The 21422-nt window shown below is 33.6% G+C and overlaps 1 protein-coding gene across 3 annotated transcripts in view; it reads left to right on the top strand.

Moving 5' to 3' along the window:
* RAD54B (RAD54 homolog B) overlaps positions 1-21422 on the top strand; it is a 69067-nt gene that overhangs the window by 24103 nt on the left and 23542 nt on the right. For 2 of the 3 annotated variants that reach the window (XM_072949467.1, XM_072949468.1), the window contains exons 4-7: positions 13140-13334; positions 15881-15913; positions 16403-16681; positions 19648-19810. In XM_072949467.1, the coding sequence (XP_072805568.1) occupies positions 13140-13334; positions 15881-15913; positions 16403-16681; positions 19648-19810 (670 nt within the window). The remainder of the gene's footprint in view (positions 1-13139; positions 13335-15880; positions 15914-16402; positions 16682-19647; positions 19811-21422) is intronic. The other variant, XM_006209687.3, reaches the window with a different exon arrangement.

The following is a 21422-nucleotide window of genomic DNA, read 5'->3' as shown; positions in this document are numbered from 1 at the left end:
TTTTTAAGTGGACGTTGAGAGGGCTGGTTGGGCTGGATAACCTGGACTGGGACACACACCTTGACTAGTTGCAGTAGCTGCTGTTTAGCTTCAGCAAAATTTTTACGTGCGGAAATAAACCAGAAACCTGCATTTGTATGAGAAATTTTCCATTTTTGAAACATTTGGAAATAGTTTAAAATGTTTAAAACAAGACAAACATGTGAGTGGTCCTCATTCAGCCAGTGGGCTAGTGGCCTTTGGAGTAGAGCAGTGGTTCACCAAGTATAGATTTTGACCAGCAGCGTCAGCATTGCTTGAGAATGTGTGAGAAATGGAAATCCATCCCTTTTGGGTCCGGAGCTTGCCGGGGTGAAGTCCAGCAAAAACTCTCTAGAGATTCTGATGCAATCTAAAACCCACCCCCAGAGAATACTGCAATAGAGTATTCTGGAGCCTAACATGGTACCTAAATCATACTAGATTCTCAAAAATTTTTGTTGAAGAGTAGGTGAGGGTAAATTGAGGGATATCAGTATGGAAGTTGAAAGCTGATTGGTACCAGATTATGGATTACATTAAATGCTGTTTTTAAGGAATCAAATGTATGATGGAAAGCCATGGAAGGCTTTTGACGAGGGGCATATGATTTAATGTTATAATAGCAGCATTTCAGGGTGGGCATTGTAGTGAGGGGAAATTAAATCTAAAATTTAGGTTATGGCTATAGGAAAAGAAGGAATAAAAATAAAATGGCTTCTATGGTACTGTTGTAGCTTGTTGACTGCTTAATTTCATTGGCATTTTATATCTGCTATAAAAAGGTTAGATATTTTATTATAAAAAGCCTTGAATGTATAATATGATATATCTTTTTGACAATTTCTGCTTCTTTATGCTGTGACTTCTCTTTCAGTCTGATGAATCTTGTAATTTATATTGTAAAAACGTGATGTTTTTACAATATAAATCTAGTAAATCTTTACTGTAGTAAGCTTTAACTTATTGAAATTATTGAGAACAAATGACCATACAAAATGTAATTCATATTACAATCTTAGCATGGTACTACTCAGAATTGTTACTGAATGTTCACTTTGAATGCTGACTTTGTATAGCTAAGTCATTTTGCCAAGTGTTTTCTGTGGAACATTAATTCTGTGAGATGTTTTTAGGAAAGTTATGTGTTCAAAAAAGTACAGCATCTTTTGGTGGCTAGGGTCTAAAATAAGTGTGGAAGGTAAAAAAATGTACACTATACAAAATTGTCCTTGAAAATTTTTTTGCTGTCCAGAAAATAGTGTAAACATAGTCTGTTACAGTCATATTTTTCTCCAAGTGTTTAAGATTGTTGTTTCGTTGCCTGTGTCAGGTAACAAATTTGTTAGCATTTAGAGACTGAGTAGAATAAAAAAATCTTATTTTTTCATATTTTTAAACACTAGATACAGCCACTGCAGTGATTTTTCTGCAGCAGTTTTTCTGAGTCAATCTTGTTTTAATATTAATTGGCAAAAATTAACATGCATGTGATTCTGCTTCACTTTCGTTGTCCACCTCCCCACACATGCAACTGTAATTAGCATAGTATCGTTTATGAGAATTCTTGTACAAAGAAGGACTTATTTGACCATTGAACTCTTTGGAGTCTATTTGTTATTATCTTACAGAGTATCTTAGGGAAATTCTGAGCTAAAGTTTTTTTTTTTTTTGAGTGAAGTACAGTCAGTTACAGTGTGTCAGTTTCTGGTGTACAGCACAATGTCCCAGTCATGCATATATATATGTATATTCATTTTCATATTCTTTGTCATTAAAGGTTATTATAAAATATTGAATATAGTTCCCTGTGCCATACAGAAGAAACTTTTTTTTGATCTTTTTTTATATAAAAATAGTGGCTAACATTTGCAAATCTATGAAGTTTTTTTCTTTTTGTATTGAGACTTTTTTGAGTTTCTGACTACTTACCAATGTACATTAGCAGTTTTTACTGAGTACAGTTTTCACTAAGGGGACTATACAAGGACAAATTCTGATAGTACCAATGGAATACAGCTGAAGTCACCAGACGTCCTATGTACTTTAGAGAACTCTTTGGGGCTGTGAGCTTTACTTACAAAATGTAATGCTGGGAAGACATAGAAAAGTGTGATTTTATTTTTAAAATGTAGACTTGGTTCTGTAGAAATACATTAAATTTGAAAAATATACTAAGTCAAAAGACTATTTCATCCAACATATTAGTAATTTAGTTAGTGAATAGGCTGTTCTTGCCACTTTCTTATCTTTTCTTATCCATCTAATCTTAAGTGGATACATTGTTTTTTTACAACTTACAATTTTTGCAACCTAGGTATGATTTATAATAGCATCCTGATAATGATGCTCTTTCATTTCTAATAAATGCTAGATTTCTTAAAATATTCAAATTAAATACTTTTCTTTTGTGTATAATGAGACATCAGCTTGGTGTTATTAAGATTCACTCTACCCTATTGCATCTTATGTGAAAATGTTTAAAATATCAGTTATTTTCCATGTGCCTTCTTTTAAAATAATGTCAAATTTTAAGTAGATATGTTTAGATAATTGAGCATGGTAAGTTGTAATTAATGTATCCTGTAGATGATAGTGGTTAAATGCTTTGTCAATACATGTTCTTTTAAATGCAAGGTAATACATTTGTACTGATTTGTGTTCTCTTTTTTGTGCCACGAAACAAAAAGTTCAGTACTATAAAGGTAAAATTCTTTGATGAGGCATAATTGAAATGTTTCTTTAGATGACAGTACTATAGTAGATGCCAAATGTACCATGTCTAAATTTCATAATGTATTTTTTTCAAATGTTCAGATCCACAGATTCTCAAAATCAATTAAATATTTGATGGTGACTTTGATTGTAAATAATTAAAAATAATTAGGTGAAATATGGTTGCAATTCTTAAATACAAAAGAGTAAATTCTTAAAATATGCAACCTACTTAAACATTGACAGTCATGCTAGATCTTTGTATATAATTTTGAGAAATTGGTTCAGTGTTTTTTATATGTTTCATTAAAAGTAGCAGCTATAATTTGAATTTGTTATTTTTAGTTTTCAGTTCATTTGTAAATAGTAGAAAAGCAAAGTAAATAAAGAAAAATAGAAATACCATTCAAGTTAGTTCAAACAATTTAAAATGGATGTATTGTTAGACTTAGACTTTGTTAGATCTTTTGTGATTTTAAAATTATGTGTGAATTCACCTCTGTTACAAAGATTAAGAAACCCTTCAAATATACAGAAAAAGTTAAAAACTTCAACTTTTCTGTAAACATCACATGCCTACCACCTACATTCTACATTTAATGTTTTGTTATATTAGTTTTATAACATTTTTATTCACCTATCCAGCCATTAATTCATTTTTTAAAAGAAAACAATTATTTTTAAAAAGTTGCAGAATTAAAGTATTTTTCCCTTAAAACTTTAACATGAGTATTATGAACTGGGGTTCAATATTTATTTGTGGGTTTTTTTAGGTAAGATTTGCAAACAGTGAAATGCATAAATCTTAAATGTACCATTTGATGAGTTTTGACAAATGACTACACCTGTGTAGCTTAAATTCCCATCAAGATTTAGAATATTATCATCACCCCAAAAAGTTCTCTTTTGCCCCTTCCTAATCAATCCCCTGGCACCTCAGGCAACCACTGTTCTAACTTTTAAAAAACCACAGATAAATTTGGCCTGTTCAAGAACCTAATATAATTGAAGTCATACAGTATGGACTGTTTGTTTCTGTTTTTCACCCATCTTAATGTTTTTAATATTCATCCACTCTCTTATCAGTAGTTCATTATTGCTTTTTGTTGCTGAGTAGTATTCCATTTAATAGATACACCACAGTTTGTTTATCCATTATCTTTTGATGGACTTCTGGGCTATTTCCAGATTTTAGCTATTATGTATATTCTTGTGTAAATTTGTTATAGACTTAAATGCTGGATTAGGGAAGATATATGTTTAAATCTTTAAGAAACTGCCAGACCTTTTCTCAAATTGATTGTATCATTTTACATTTTCATCAACAGTGTATGACTTTTAAAATAAAGCTTTGCATGTTCATTGATTGGAATATCAGAATTGAAATTGGTGAATAACTTTTCTGATATTTAAATGAATTAAAAATGCTAGGCAGATAGTTTGGATATCTGGAATATTATAGTTTTATTGATTTTTTTCTATTTAGCACTTACTTGCATGTATGCTTTGATATAAGATATTGAGAAATATGATGAAATGTGTAGTCCCTGCAATGCTCTTAAAATATACTGAAAATGACCTTTAATGCAAAGAAATATCTTCTAGGTTTATTTTATGCATAATGATACTTGTACTTAGTTGACATTCAATTTCCCTTATTAGATAAAGAAAACTGTGGATGATTACCAGTTTGAAGGAGTTTGTATAGTAATGTTTATATATTTTAGTGTAATAAAAACTGTATGTTTCAAATCTTAAATTCATATTGCAGTTATATATTAATACATATTAAAAGTTCTGGTAGGTTTTGATAATTTTGAAACTCAAAAAACACAGTCTGTGAGAGTTTGTACATTTTTTGTTGAATATGATATGAGACATTTTGAATTTTATTTGCTCCATTGAGAAGTACGTGTGTATTTGGAATTGTTAAAAGGAAAAAAAAATATTATGGAATGTATAATTAAGCTACTCAACCCTACAGTGACTATTCTTAGGACTCATTCATTAAGATAATAATGTCCACTATTAATATTAAAATGACAGTGCCTCCCACTTCCTCTTTTATCAAAGCATGGCTTTAAGCATTCTTACCTCGTGAATCTTGCTGTATGATTCAAGTCTTGTTTATTAAGAACATTTTTGGTATTGATTTGGGAGGTACATTACAGATCAAGGAAGATTTTGGTCAGAACCAAGTTTAGAAATAGAAATTAAAGGCAAAGTGGAATTGTTAGGGGTGCTTAGTCTGGGACATAGCGAATTAGTCAACATTTTATGTATTACAAGTAGTCGACATATAGGAAGTTATGTTTAATTCCCAGTTATCTTCATTCTACTTTTTTGCAATTATTTACCCCCTCCTTTCCCTGACCTATGGCCTACATTTAAATTGGGACTAAGTGGAAAAGGGACAAGGGCAAAATGGTGATGATAGTAGTTAACATTTAGAAAACGCTTACTGTATCTTCTAAGTGTTTTACATATATTAGCTAATCTAATACAAGTCTATGAAGTAGGTATTAGTATGACATTCATTTGAAATTCATTAGTGGGGCAGAGGGGTAAGTAACTTGTCCGGGGTCACATAGCCAGTACTCAAGATTCAAACTCAGCCAGTCTGGCTCTAGAGTACATGTTTTTTTCCTCTTTCTGTTCTGCAAAAGAAAGGATATGTCTGAGTCTGAGAATCTTATGGTATTTCAAAGTTATTGTAAGAATTCCTGAATTCTCAGAATTTAATTACTGTCTTTCATTTTATTCAGCTTTTTTTTTTTTTTTTTTAAAGCAGTGGAAGTGTGGCCATAACATCAAGCCCTGGGAATACAACAGGGTATTTGACTGTAGGATATTTTTCCCAGCCATTTTGATGAAGACACTCTTTTTATTCCCTCTTTACAGCAATCCTGAGGAATTGCATTTTTCTCTTGGGTAACCAAATAAAAAACAGGAACAAATTTTAAAAATGCAGAAAGATATTTTCAGTCTTTCATTCAGTGCATAGCGACTTCTACTGGTAGAAATAATGCAAAAAGAAAATGAATTAAAATTGGCTAAAATTACACACCACAAATTTTTTAGAATTCAAAAACCAATCAAAGCATCCGGTCTTTTTCGTCAACGCTAAAAACTGCAAAACTTTATCTGGAAAAATCAAGGTTGGTAAAACAATAAAAATAACACTTGACAACTAATTTATCTAAAAACTAGTAACTTTTTTTGACTAAAAACTCTTGGAGTTATACAATCTTGATAATATTTTGACAGCAAAACTGCATTTGGTAGAAATAATGATTATAAAAGAAAATTCATGTTGGCAAAAGCTATAATCAGTAAATACTATACATAAAGAAGTAACTGATGAATCAAAGCTTTGTTATAATGTTTACTTGGAAAATAATCGGTCCTGAAAGTAATAATTCATTAAAATGAAAATAAAAATGTGCAATAATGCAGATAAGTTCCAAGTTAATTTCTAAGGCTACTTTCTCAATGAAAATTAATTTTGAGGTAATTCTGTTTTAATTTAATATTTTTATAAACATGAAGTCAAAATGTGCCTAGAATCAAAACAGCAGTTTTGAGAAGTACCTGTTGTTCTGGCAATATGGTGATGAACAAAACAGACCCTCCTCTCAGCACTTCATAGTTTAGTGAAGAAGGCTGACATTAAGTAATTTGTCACATAATTAATTGCTGAGTTAATGCTGAGATAATAAGGCAACTTGATGTAGTTTGGCAGTCAGGGAAATTTAAACTGTATGGAAGGGTGAGTCGAAGTTAATTTAGGTAAGAACGTTAGAGAAATAGAGGTATAGGCCTTTTGATTGGGGGTAAGATATTTTCTTCAACACCATTAAGGCAAATGGATTTACATTTCATGATCAGATTTACATTTAAACATAGAGTAAATATGGAAAATGGTTTTAGGGAATAGAGGTGGCAAGATTTCAGCAGAGCTGTTGGGAAGATCTTACTATCAATAGTACAGTAGTCCAGGTCAGAGATGATAATCTGAGAAGGCTGGAGGCAATGCAGAAGGCAACAGTGCACGGCTTTGAGAACCATGTAGGGGGTGGAATCATCTGAATTTTGTGGTTGATTGATTGGCTCAGGAACTGAGAAAGTGAAGAATGTCGAGGATGCTTTCCAATTTTTTGGCTTGAATAAGGGGAATAGTACTTTCACTAAGAAGTGGAAAAACTGTAGGAGAAGCGATTTTTGGAGAGAGGATAAGTAGACATGGTGAGTTTGAGATGTTTATGAACCATTCATGTGGGTAGATCTAGAGTCATGATCTGGGCTAGAGAAAAAAGTATGTTAGTACAGGGATGGTATTGAAGCCGTGGGAGCTGGTGAGCTAAGGAGAAGTGGCGAACAGTGAGGAGAAGAGGGCTTAGAACTCACGTCTGAAGAACTCCAATAAATAAAGGTTAGACTAAGAACTAAGAACTGGCAAAGATGTTTAAGAAGCAGCACAGCAACCAAAGAAGGGAGAGAAACATTTGAACTGTGTTAGAAGCCATAAAAATAAGAGTTCAGTATTTCAAGGAAGAAGTGGTCAACACTGTCTAACGCTTTTGAGAACTTTGGTCAGGACTGAAAAATAACCTGTGGGTTTATTGACAAAGAGCTCCTTAGTGGCCTTTAACAAGGCAGCTTTGTTGAGGGACTGGACTGGAGGCCAGCTTAGAGAGGTTGAGGAGTGACTGGGAATTTGAAGAAATGGGGGGAAGGAGTGGGTGTTGGGGTGTTTGAAGTGGAAACAGTGGGTACAGACAACTCTTTGAGGCATGTAAGTTCCCATTTAATGCATGTGTTCTCAAGTTTATCCCTGAATATAACACATCACAGAGTAATTTTATTTTTCCATGCCATGGCCTTTTTCTCTGATGTACTGTGGGTAAAGGAGTTTGACAAGTGGGAAGTCAAGAGTGATCTTTTTAAGAGCTCTTTATTGCCCCTAAAATAATGCACTAATTCTCCCTCCAAACTTCCACAGTTTCTCATTAAAAAAACAATGACCTTTTGGACCTTTTACTAAAACATAATCATTTATTGGGTTATAGTATGATGTTTAATAATTTCTAATGAGTGGATTTATTTCAACCTGGCACATTTTAATCTGTTAAAGGCTACATGTTGCCAAAACATATAGTTTTCCTTTTTTTCAGGGGAGAGGGATAGAGAGGAGTGTTCAAATGACCTGGGCTTATTTAAAATTTCACAAATTAAAATGTTATAACAATAGAAGTTATAGTGAATACCTTATATTAAGGAAGATGCAGATTTTTGATTCTTCTAGCACAATCAACACTTAATTTTAAAGCATTTTACTAGCCTTTTACGTATTAAAATTTAATAGTGCTTTATATTCTACTTTAATTTTGACTAATTTCTTACTAAGTCATGTCCTCTTTAATGCCTTTTTTTTCTACTCAGACTTCATTGAAATTTTGCAATAAGTAATAGATAAGAGTTTGAGTTTAGACTACATTTTGAGCAATCTGTAAATTGTTGGATGGATGAATGTTGGGCGCTTTCAGATCAGATTAAAAATTCAGTTTAAAGAAATGAGAACCTTTTAGGTCCATCCTTTATAATGTAAAATTAGAGGAGTCAAGCAAAGAGGAAATGTAAATATGTTTTCAAAAGTCTTACCACTAATAATAAAATTCAAATTACCATGTTAAGTAAAAGGCATTTCTATCTATAAAATTGGTAGAAGTGAGTGTTCACACAAAAATCTGTACATTTATGATAGTTTAGAGCTAGAAACACCTCCTCTGTCTTTCAGTATTCCGTACGATAATACGGAGCAAATTGATACAGGCAGCAACTTGGATGAATCTCAAACACATTATGTTGAATGGGAGAAACAGCTTGAAAGACTATATACTGTATGATTTCCATTTATTTGACACTCTCAAAACACAAACTATATTGGTGGAAAATATAGTAATTAAATAGGGTAAGGGTATGACTATAAATGAACAGCATGAAGGAAGCTTGGAGTGATGGAACTTTTCTAGATCCTGATTGTGGTGGTGATTAAATGAACTTATTCATGTGTTAAAATTTGTAAAACTGTATGCCAAGACAAAGTCAGTTTTACTGTGTGTTAACTTTAACGATAAAAAATAAATACAACTAGAGAGAAATTGGTAAGATCGATAAATTATGCTGCTATATGGTAGTGAAGTGAACCCTCTCAGTTAATAGGAGTATCATTGGTAATATTATGCAGGTATTAAACATCATTTTACTTTTTAATTTAATGATGTGGGAAATATATTCACAATAATATATGAAAAGAGGAGAATAAAAAATATATACAAAATATACATCATATTTCCTGGTATATTAGAAGCATATTTTTCCCCAAAGAAGTATATAAAAATTACCCTTTGTCCAGATACCCTCATTATTGAAGAAAGGCCAGGAGACTTGGCCCAGTGCTTAAGTCCTGTGCATCCTTGTCTTCTGATCATGATTACAGCAGCCTGAACCCTTTCAGGGACTAAGAGCTCACTGGGTCATGCATTCTAGACACAGCTGGACTCTGCTGCAAATCAATCATTTGTTTCCTCAGGAAAAAACCATGATGGTTCTGAGGATGATCTGTTGTTTGAAGACAGACAAGATTCACTTTCTAAATCCACGAATGCCAGTGATAAACATGAGCTATCTGAATTCTCGAAGTGACACTGGATCTTCAGGCTTTTAGGAGATTGGTTTACCTGGCTTGAAGTTGTGCAAGTTTTGTTTCTTTGGTTTTTGGACATAGGTTTTCCTTTCTCTTTGGTAAATACCCTCCAATGGAATAGCTGGTTATAGCAGGTGTATGTTTAACTTTTTGGAAGTCTGCCAAACAGTTTCCCAAAGTGACGTACTATACATTTCTTCCAGCAGAGTATGCTATTGATAGGTGCTCTGTATCTTTCTTTCCCCGGATATAAGTGACTCTACATCTTTGTTAACACTTAATACAGTTTTTTTTTCTTTTAGTCAATTTAGTGAGTGTGTGCTATTATCTCGTGTTTTTAAGCTGCTTTATTGAGTTACAATTCACATACCATATAGTTCACCTACATAAAGCATATAATACATAATTTTTAGTAATATCTTCATAGCTGTGTGCAACTATCACCACAGTCAATTTTAAAACATTTGCCTCATTTTAAAAAAAAACCCTGTACTCTTTAGCTTTCAGTCCACCACCCCCCCCACCACCTGATCTCACCCTCACCTCCCAGCCCTAAGCAACCACTCATCTACTATGGATTTCCCTGTTCTGGCCATTTCAAATAAATGGAATCATGTAATATGTAGTCTTTTGTGATTGGCTTCTCCCTTAGCATGATGTTCTCAAGATTCATACGTGTTGTAGTGTGTACTAATGCTTTATTCCTTTTCATGGCTGAATAATATTACATTGTAGTGATGTACCACATTTTGTTTATTCATTTGTCAGTTGAATGGGCAATTGGGTTGTTTCTACCTGTGGGTTGTTATGAATAATCCTGCTATAAACATTCATGTACAAGTATTTGTGTGGATATGTTTTCATTTCTCTTGGACATATACCGAGGAGTGGAATTGCTGGGTCAATGGTCGCTCTAATCTTTTGAAGAACTGCAAAACTGTTTTCTAAAGTGGCTGCACTGTTATACGTTCCCACCAGAGGTGAATGAGATTCCAGTTTCTCCACATCCCCACCATGCTTGTTATTATCTGTTTGGTACTAATCATCCTAGTTGATGTGAAGTGCATCTTGTTTTTTAAATTTGCATTTTCCAGATGACTAATGATGTCACACATCTTTTTATGTGCTTATTGGCTATTTGTATATGTTTTCTGAATTATCTGTTTATGTGTTTGGCCCATTTTTCTATTGATTTGTTTGTTTTACTTTTGAGCCATAATTCTTTCTATATTTTGCAGACAGGTCCTTTGTCTTATATATGTGTTTTGAATATTTTTATCCTCCTGTGGCTTTCCTTTAGGTTTTCCTAATAACGTCTTCCAAAATTTTAAAATTTTGATAAACTTCAATATATAATTTTTAATGTTTTGTGCATTTGTATTCTTTGCCTACTTCAAGATTACAAATATTTTCTCCTACATTTTCTTGTACAGATTTGTAGTTTTAGGTTTTACATTTAGGCCTATGATCCATTTTGATTTAAACTTTGTGTTCAGGGTGAATTAATGATTGATGTTCATCTTTTTCCATGTGGATATCCAGCTGATTCAACAACATTTGTTGGAAAGACTTTCTTTTCCCCATTGAATTTGCTTTGCCAGCTTTGTTGCAAATCACTTGGTCAGATCTGTGTCAGTCTCCCCCCCTCCCCCCAGTACCAAAGTATCTTCATTATTGTTATGTGATAATAAACCTTGAAATCAGATGGGATGATTCCTCTTTGTTCTTTTTAAAAATTGGTTTGTTCCAGATTCTTTGTATTTTCATGTAAATTTTAGAATCAACTTGTCAGTTTCTACCAAAGGCATCCTGGAATTTGATTGGTATTGTGTTGTATATAGAAATCATTTTGGGGAGAATTTCTATCTTAAAATTGAAATTTCCAGTCCATGAAATAGGAGCTTTGTTTACTTATATCTTTCTTAATGTCTTTCAGCACAGCTGAAATTTTCAGTGTAGAGGCCTTAGACACCATTTGTTAGATATTATCCAAAGTGTTTCATGTGGGTATTTTTTTTTTTAGCTACTATAGTGGAATTAAAATTTTTTATTTTCAGTTATTTCTTGCTAATCTATTATGAATACAATTGATTGTTACTTGTGAACCTGGCATCCTGTGATCTTGCTGAATTTGTTTCTTTAGTTATAGTTGTTCATTCTTAGGTTCCCTGTGGATTTCTGTGTAAACAGATTTATCATTTGCACACAGGTACAGTTTTACTTCTTCCTTTGTGATCTTCACATTTTTTTGTTTTTATTGACTTACTGCATTGGCTAGGACTTCCAGGACAACATTGAATAGAAGTGGGGGAAATGGGCATTCTCTTTTTATTACTAATCTTAGGGTTTTTTTCTTTTTCTTTTCCTACTTAAGTAGATGGTGTATCTTAAAAGGTAAAGTAATCATTTGGTTTCTGTTTTGTAAATTCTGTTGTTTTGATAGCTTCCTGGGGTCAAGTGTGTATTTGGTAAAAGACATAGTAAATAGCTCTTCAGTAATGGGGGAGTGAGATTCCGCTCTCCTCAGCTGGAATAGCTTTTACCTAGCCGTTGAAAATACACAAGCTAGATGAGAAGCAGGAGCAAGGGCTCAGTGTGAGGGCGGTCTGTGTTTCTTATGCGGGTGCTAGTTTTTAACTGTAACTGCCATGGGAAAAAAGAGGAACTAGGACAGAGAAATAAGAGGAGATTTTGTCTCTAGTGTCAAATGTACTTTGAATTAATAGATAACTTGGATTGTTTTTGCTTCAAAACACTAAAAGATAACATTATTTAGAATATTCTGTACACGCCTTTCAACTTATTATGTTATTCTTTGTCTTATTATGTTTTGTCTTTTGTAAGTTGAAGTATTATCTATGTGCAATAAAATGATAACTCTTAAATGATTAGTGATGATTTTTGTTAACTGCATTCACCCATGTAACTACCACTCAGAACAAATCCTTCTCTCCTGCCCCTTTCTGGTCAGTTCCTCAACTCCAGAGGCAGCAACCGCTTTCTGGATCTATCACCATAAATCAGTTTCCCCATTGCTGGGTAATTTTCTGTGTTAGACTGCTTGGTTATGTTTTTGTAAGGTGATACTGGAAGTGTTTTCAAAAAAAGTAATAGACTTTTGTAAGAATGAACTTTTTATTTCCTGATCGTACACTACCGAATTCTGAGAATCAGTGGCCCAACCTGTTTGCTCCCTAACTAGGAGAAGAGTATTTTAATGAAATTTAGTCTAATTTCTACTTTGCTGTTTTACCTTTGTTCTTATTTGAAAAAAACTACAGGTTTTTCTTTCAGAGAACTCTGTGATCTTATATTACTTTTCCTTGATTTGACATGTCATTGTTAATTAAATCAATTGTTTATTCAAAACATGTGATTTTAGATATTTTTCCATGATGCTGAAATTTTATCTGTAACCCCTAGAGTTTTAAAATGTTGGCAGTGATGATTATTCTCCTGCAGCTGAGTTTATATGACTTTGGGATGATAAGAAGTTTACATGTATTGTACTCATGGTAATGCTAGCACCTGACATTTGAGTTCCCAGTTTATGAAATGCTAACACGAGTATGATAAAATATTCTCTCATACTTAATGCAATCTACCTTTCTTGTGCTTTTATTTTTGTTTCAGTGATCTTACTACCTAAATATTAAAGTCACCTTTAGTAATGTGGTTTTTATTTTATTTTTCATTCTAGTTTATTCATCCCCTAAAGAAATAACAGTGTCTAAGGGACGAGAAGAGGAACCTGATAGCCTAGTTAAATATTTCAGTGTCGTTTGGTGTAAGCCTTCAAAGAAAAAACACAAAAAGTGGGAAGGTGATGCTGTTCTTATTGTAAAAGGAAAATCGTTTACACTGAAGGATTTGGAAGGCAGAGACATTGGAAGAGGTACTGTGATATCAGCTGATGTTTATGATTTGGTCCAAAATTAATATCTCTGAATACAAAATTGAAACATTATTGGGTTTTATAAAGGTGTTCTTTAATTGACTTTTATGTCTAAATTATCTCATAAAAATAAAATTGTTTCGTAATAGTCAGTCTGCAGCCTTATGTATAGTAGTAGCTCAGTGAGGTGAATCTTGTCCCATGGGTTCATTTCCTCTGAAACCAAAACGGCCAACCAGGTATATGCAGTTATTTTGGCATTTTTCTGAGATTAAGCAGTTTGTCTTGGTTTGCTTTTTCACCTTTTTTCTTTTTCCCAGAATGCTAAGTGATTAAAAGTTTAAAAGATATTGGTATCTAAGGAGTGGAATGATATTTAACTTCAGTGATACCTAACAAAAATTTGCAAATATCAAGAAGGCAATGGCTACGCATGACCTAGATTAACACATCTAAATTGGGTGTTACCATTATTTCCCTTATAAAGTGTTACCAGCATGATTTGTACAAGTCAGCCCATAAATTCAGAGTGCCTAACACCAATCATGGTTTGTGTTTTTTTTTTCATTTTCTCTTTCTGTTCAGTTCTGAGTGTGGTCCATGATTATAAAATCTGTTCTACATGTCCATTCATTCATTTGAAAATATCATAGTTAATAGTTTTCAGTAACTGTTGTGTGCAAAGCACTATGCCAGGCTTAAACTTTCAAAGATGAATATAGTTTATATTGAGTGGGGACATGGCAATGTAATTGAGATTTAGGAAGCGCTAGGATAATTGTTTTGATGAGAATTTTGCTGGTGACAGTAAGAGCATCTATCAAAGGGCTATTTAAATCTACCTGGAAGGCTGGGGAAAGCTTCATAGGAGTTATTGTTTAAGGTAATATTTGAAGGTTCAGTACTTCTGCAGGGTATGAGAAAGGGGCATGGCATATGCAGAGGCGCAAAGGCAGGAGAGTATTAAAACTACTTCAGTGTTTTAGGAATGTCACATCTGAAGGGCAGTGACAAGAGGGACAAGAGTTGAGGCAGAATGGAATGATCTGTAGTAGAATTTTTTGTCATAAAGATATTGAACGAGTACTGTATATACAGTATTATGCTTAGTGTTTAGAGAAATTAAAAAGAAAAATTACAGTATCCATTCCATGTTGTTGGTTAAGGTAGATTGAGGCTAAATTTTTGGAGAACTTGCTTATGCCTGTTTAGTGAAGTTATAGTCTAAAGCCACCAAAGAGGTAAAAATGATCAAAATTACCCTGGAATATCTCTTACCCATAAGGTGTAAAATATACGTGGTTTGAGTGTGTATAATTTATAATAAAATGACCTTTCAGTTGCAAGTAGCAAAAAATGCAAATTAGATTATAAACAGCGGGGTTTTGCTCTGACTGCACAAGTAGAATCACCTAAGGTGCTTTTAAAAAATGCCAGTGCTTAAGCCTTGACCTCTGAGGCTGTGGTTATTTGGTCTGGATGGTGGGGAGAGGGACTGGACATACATATATTTTAGGTTTCCACGTGATTCTCGTATCTGGCAGGAGTTGAACACCAGTGATTTAAACATTTTATTGGCTTTCAAAGTGAAAACATCCAAACATAAGACCTCGTTGCTTAATTACAACATTAATTAATATATTAACTTGGAAGTTAATTGCCTTTAATGCAAGCAATTTTTCTTTTAAATAAATTGGATATACAGCATTTAAATTTTTTTTTTTTTAGTGGAAGTACTGGGAGTTTAACCCAGGACCTCCTGTGTGCTAAGCATGTGCCCTACCACTGAGCCATACCATCCCCACCTAAGTATTGTTCATGTAGGAATAGAGATTCTAGAGATGTTTGAGGCAGTCATCACCAAGCAGCAAAGTGAAATGAGAGATCTTGGAGCTACAGAGACTTCTGAAGATGCCTCAAATTTAAGTTCATTCTTGTCTCCCATTTTCATGTAATTAATAATAATTGGATTAATAGCATTGGACTCTATATGAGGATAAAGCTATAATCTTCATTAATGTGAAGAGATCAAGATTGCTGTTGAATTAAGATAGTTTGGAGAATGGTGGGTCTTGGGTGTTTAGGAACACCATCCAGGTAACTTCTTTTTAAATCAAAGCCCTATCATGAATATTGAAGAATATATATTATATAGTTACCAATTGGTACAGATTGTTACAATCTTAGCCCAGTTTTAATAGGGAATTGTAGCAATTTCCAGCTAGTTTAGAAGGCTCTTGTCATGTTTTCTAAAATTTGGCAATCTTCTATTTTTTGTCTTTAGAGACTTAAAACAGTTTATGGTGCACACAGATCTTGCCCCTCACAGTGGCACAGAAACTATGCCTTTAATGCAGACAAGCACAGAGCCTTAAAATTCCATTATGTCTGATTAATGAGTTCATTTGGAGCAGACTGTGACTGACTTGCTCATATTTATATTCCAATAGCACCTTACACATGGCAGCACTTAATAAATGTCTGTTGAATTAATGATAATTCAAACAAGCTTGATATTATAAAATATCTCACTTTTTATTCAACAGCTAGAACGTGGACATCAGTTGCCTCTGTGACAGGTGTGTCTTTACTGTGCTATTATGTGGAGCTGTGCGGTGCTGGTTGTGGTAGCATTGCTTTTATTGCTAGTTCTTCACATTTCCAGCTGTTCCTAAGTGGAACCAGAGCTGATCTGGTAGTTCTCTAGTTTGTTTGCAAGAAAAGAGGGTCTGTGTAGCTTACTACACTCTTTTCTTGGCTTGATTTTCTACAGACAACAGATGGCAAAACTATGAATGCAATAGGCTATGTCTTCAGTAATTTAAAAAAGCCTCGCCTCTCTAAAACTTGGCTAATTTTTATAGCTATAGAATTATTTATTTCTTAGGATTTTTTGGTGTTTATTTTCTACTAAAATGATCAATTATATTTTTATTCTGGCTAACAGGTTATATGAGGCAATTTACATTCAAAGTACAGTTTTCATTCTATACGTTTATAGGAAGGAGACTATGGTTACACTAGTCATCTTGAAGTGTCAATTAATTTCTTTCCTTCTCGATTTAAAGGCATTGGATATAAATGCAAAGAGCTTGAAAAGACTGAAGAGGGTCAAACAATGATGATTGGTGGAAAAGAAATAGAAGTCATGGGTGTAATCTCTCCAGATGATTTCAACAGTGGCAGATGCTTTCAAGTCGGAGGAAGTTCGGCTGTCTTAAGTTCTTCTCACACTGCCAAAAAATGTTTCTCTAGCCCTTTCAAAAGTGTCTATAAACCAAGTTCAAAGGAAAATAGTCAGAACGGTTTCCAGAATTGCAAACCACGCCATGACCCATATGCACCAAGTAAGATTTAAAAAACTAATTTGAAATTGTTTTTACTGCCCGAAGATTTTTTGGTATGTGAATTTAAAACTTAAATTTTGTTTTGAAGTTTTCAGGTGAAAATATATATTATTTATATGTACAATCTGACATAAGTGATAATGTTAAAGATGAATAACAATATAGCTTGAGAATTATTTCATAAGTAAATGTGCAATTCTAAGAATACAATAATCCAACGACTATACATTATTAAAGGAAAATTACACAAATTGTAGATTTATACACACATACATACATATGTATGATTTTGAGTAAAATCTGCTATCTTTGGTAGGGAGAAAAATTAGTAAATTCATGAGTTAGGAGTAGTTTTAAACTTCCATTCTGAAGACTATATGCTTTGATCAAGTGTATTAGTGACTCGTGATTTAATTCAGTATTAAAAGTTTGAAAGGTGAGATGTCATGTAAAGAATTCAAATTTAATTCATGAGAATTCAATCAAGTTAATATTCACAGTAATGAATTTAGTTTTAAAGTTACATTAAAAAATGAAATCTAGTCTGTGACTTTTTAAACTTTTGATTGTTCAGTCAGCAAGTATTTTTTGTGTGTCATTGATTAGCACCATGCTCTAACCAGCTGAGCTAGCCGGCCTACTTTTTGTATGTCATTTAAGCATTGGGCCCAAAGGTGAAACTGTCACCACAGCTGCTCATTAGGTGGGGAGACAGACAAGAAATTTGAATTACAGTGTAGTGGAGGTGAACATTGGAGACCAGAGTAGAGTTCTCTCATAATAGTAGTAAAATAAAAATATTAAAGTAACATAACTGTTTTCCTCTCTTGCAAGTATTATGAAAACATAATTTTTGAAGTAAAGGGACCTTTCAGGTAGTTTTGACCAGACCCTTCACGTGGCATTTGAGGAAGCTGAGGTCCAGAGAGATGAACTTACTTGCTTAAATTACAATAATTATTGGTATAATTGGGATTGAAACTGCTAAATTAAAAATTCCTAGCTCTGTACTAACTTATTTGAGTCAATTGAAATTTAGAGGCTAGAAACTTATGCTTCTGATTTCTCTTTATCTAAATATTTTGTCTGTCCCACCAGCTCTTTTAACAAGCCTCTCCTTTATTCTTCTTTCTCTTTGCCTTCCTATTATGTAAAGGCTCTGAGGGGCTGAAAAGAATACTGTGCTTAGTCAAAGACCCAAGTCAGAGTCCTGATTGTGCCATTGCTCCGACTGGTTCTCTGACCTCTTGGGATAACCATTTATTTACTTCACTAATGTTTTGCCTCTTCATGTGTAAAATGTGGGTTCTAATAACTACAGGAGAAACTTGGAGTGTCTGGCATATACTGTGTACAATATATGCATAATTTGTTGACTGAATGAAAAATGTTATTTTGATAATTTATATATGTGTGTACCTCAGTGTGTGTGTGTGTGTGTACGGAAGCCCTTTTTGTAAATAGTAAATAGTTGATTATTCCCATTTATTTTTTATCTTGCCAAGGGTAGGACTAAGTTGTAGACTTAAAACTAAAGCATGAGAGAGTTTGTTGGCAGTAAACGATGGCCCATCATTTTGAAGGTAGAGGGGCATCTTAAGATTTGAACTGGTGTCCCATTGCATTGGTGCTTTAGGGTTTTATCTTTCTTGAAGCTGGGTGCTTTGTTAGATGACTTATGATTCTACGGTCCTTCTTGCTTGAGCTGTATCATCCTCACCTCTATCTACTCTTTTTCTAGCCCCCTTCCCCCTTGTACCTTTTAAAAGATAGAAAAAAACTGGGCCGTTTCTTGGTTGGAAATCCACAGGGCATACACTCTTGCTTTGCTACTGGGATACAGAGGAAACCCAAGGGCTAAGGTTTCCATTTCCACTCCTTAGACCCCTACCTGCCAGGAATTTACCTCAAAAATGGGAGTTCGTTTTATTTGCTCAGAAACCTGGGAAGATCCACAGAAGACTTTCCTCTGTGTAATTATTATTGGCAAACATGGCCAGACTCTTACTCTTTGTGACTATGTAGTTCCACACTGATGGATATTTATTTAAACTCCTGGAACCTATTTTTAATCTCATTTTCTCGTCTCTTTGTTCTTCTCTTTTTTCTTTTTGTTTTTTATTTTTTAACATCTATTTCATTTTTTTACTATGATGTAGACAAATATCAAAAAAATTTTTTTGATAAGTTTATTATTTGAGTTCTGATCTATCCGTTGAGACTGGCTTTCTAGTTATATTTGATTATTTGGGTGATTTTAAGTATATCTTTTAAATTGTATTAGCATATTTCTAAGGAATTACATTATTATTTGATGATTACTTCATGCTGCTTTGCAAAGATTCATGAATTTTACATTCATAAATGTAGTATTTAACTTTAAGCAAATAGTGGTAGTGAAATTAATGGAAAATTTGTCATTCTTTCTCAGTTCTTCTGATTAATAGGAGTAATGGTCATTGTTAGCGTACACAGGACTGAAAATAAAGGGAGCCTTTATGTTAAGTTTGGAGAGCCTTTCCAGAATAAGAAGTTGAGTGTTAGCAAGAGCATCTGGCAAAATTCCAACCTGTGCTTTTCAGTTAGAAATAGTTCTCTTTGCTCTGAATACTGAACTATTAAGTGCTGTGGCTTACTGAATTCTTTGTTAGACAATAGTGAATTTCAGTGGTTTCCAAGTGCTTTTGGGCATGAAGTTTGGAAAACTCTTTGTAATTCTTTGCATGAATTCTTATATCAATAAGGCATGAGATTTTAATTTTTTAATTTAAAATTTTTATTGTGGTTTTAAAAAACTTCATACCTTTGCTTAGCATTATTGTTACTGAATTTGAAGATTTTTTTTTTTTTGCCACAAATGATGGCAAACAGTTCTATTCTTCTGAGTAATTAAAGCAAGATAATGTAGTTACTGAAAAAGTGAAACTGGAATATATTTATAATTATACTTTTACCTTTTTCTTAAGATTCCCTTGTTATGCTACGACCAGATAATAATCACCAGTGGATGTTCAACAGGAACTGTTTTCCTATTGTGGATGTCGTGGTAGATCCTCACCTTGTGTATCACCTTCGACCACATCAGAAAGAAGGAATCATATTCCTCTATGAATGTGTGATGGGAATGAGGTAGGAGAGTAAATAATTTGTTTGGTCTAATCCGAGTTCTGATTTAACCTGTAACATAATGGTTTTCTAGTAAGAGCCTGGCATATTACGTCTTTGTGAGCACATCATGAATGTTAGTTGGTAGGAATGGCAAATGGTACTAAATGTGTGCATTTATTCCAAAAGTGGATCTTGATGGATGCTGTGTGCCAGACATCTTGCTAGGACCTGGGCATCCTCCTTATGAGGATTTTGGAAAAAGATTTTCTTCTTATCTCAACTCTACTTAAAAAAAAAAAAAAGTCCCTTCCCTTTTAAAATTGAGTTTTCTTAAAGAATTGTAGTTGAAGTACAATTGAAGCAGAAGACACACAGATTCATACGAGCCAGACAAAGAGGGTGAAAACAAATCAAATGTCTCTGCTAAGCTCTTAGTGCATTTCCTTCCAGGCCTTTTTTTGTTTTGTTTTTCATGCATAGGTCCTTGGTTTTTATATGTCATTTATTAGGAAGTTGGGTATGTAAATTCCCCCAAATCTAAAAGTCCCTTGAATGCTGACAGGTTAAGGGAATATTATCTCCTGGAAACTTTATAGATTTGTTCTCTCTTGAATCTGCTCTTCTTTTTTGAAGATCATACCATTTTTGATTTCTTCTCTCTCACCTTCTCTATCTAACCAAACTTGAGCTTTTAATTATTTTGATCTCCTAAATAGCATTTGGTTCCTAATCTTTCCTGGCACCTCACGGTAGCAGCTCTCGTCACTGATGTCATAAAATTATTCCTTGTCTGGACTATTGCAGTGGCTCCTAACTTGTGTATCTGCTTCTGATGCTCCTCAAATCCATTCTGCTTATCACCACCAGTTTGATTTTTCTGAAAACAGTTCTGAACATGACACTTCCTTGCTTAAAATCATTACAGCTCTCAGAACTTGGAGCCATTGTGATATGGGTGGTGTGTGGCATCATTTTAGGTGTATATGGACAAACCTTATTTTTAACCTTTAATAGTAGCATATTCAGTTGATGAATAATTAGAGAAAAATTAGCACATTAAACTTTTGGTTTCACAGCTAAATTATCTTAGAAATGATTTTCTTTTCCAATAAATCTAAGTAAAATGAGTTAATTTAAAGAAGAATAATAAATATATAACAACAAATATAGTATCACATATATGGCAAAAAATTGTGATGGTAGTCATGAAAGACTAATGTTTGGGAGATGCTGACCTACAAGATACAGGCTGAGGTTTCAAGGGTAAGTACCCTCACCTTCTGTCTTCTGCCTGTCTCTCCAGCTTCCTACCCTTGTATTTCCTTGCTAGGAATTCAGCTCAAGCTTTAACTCTATTGATCTGTCCAATCAATGTAGTGAGTTCCTATTTACCTTTAAAAATATGCTCCAGGTTCATCTTTCGCTGAGGACTTCCTGCTCTCTTCCCTCCACCATGTAAGGACGGGTCACTGTTTTCTGTCTGCCACTCACTGTGTCTCCATTAGCTGGAATCTTGCAGTGGCAAATTGTTGATCTAAAATAATAATGGTGGCTCTAGCTGATGTTTATAATTTTTTCTCTACCCATTGAGATGGAAAACATGTGTAAAATTGTTTTTGGTTATTATTCCCAC

This window comes from Vicugna pacos, chromosome 25 (genome assembly GCF_048564905.1).
Source record: "Vicugna pacos chromosome 25, VicPac4, whole genome shotgun sequence".
Taxonomy (NCBI): Eukaryota; Metazoa; Chordata; class Mammalia; order Artiodactyla; family Camelidae; genus Vicugna; species Vicugna pacos.
Note: the sequence above shows the minus strand (reverse complement) of the source record. Positions and strands in the feature narration are given on the sequence as shown.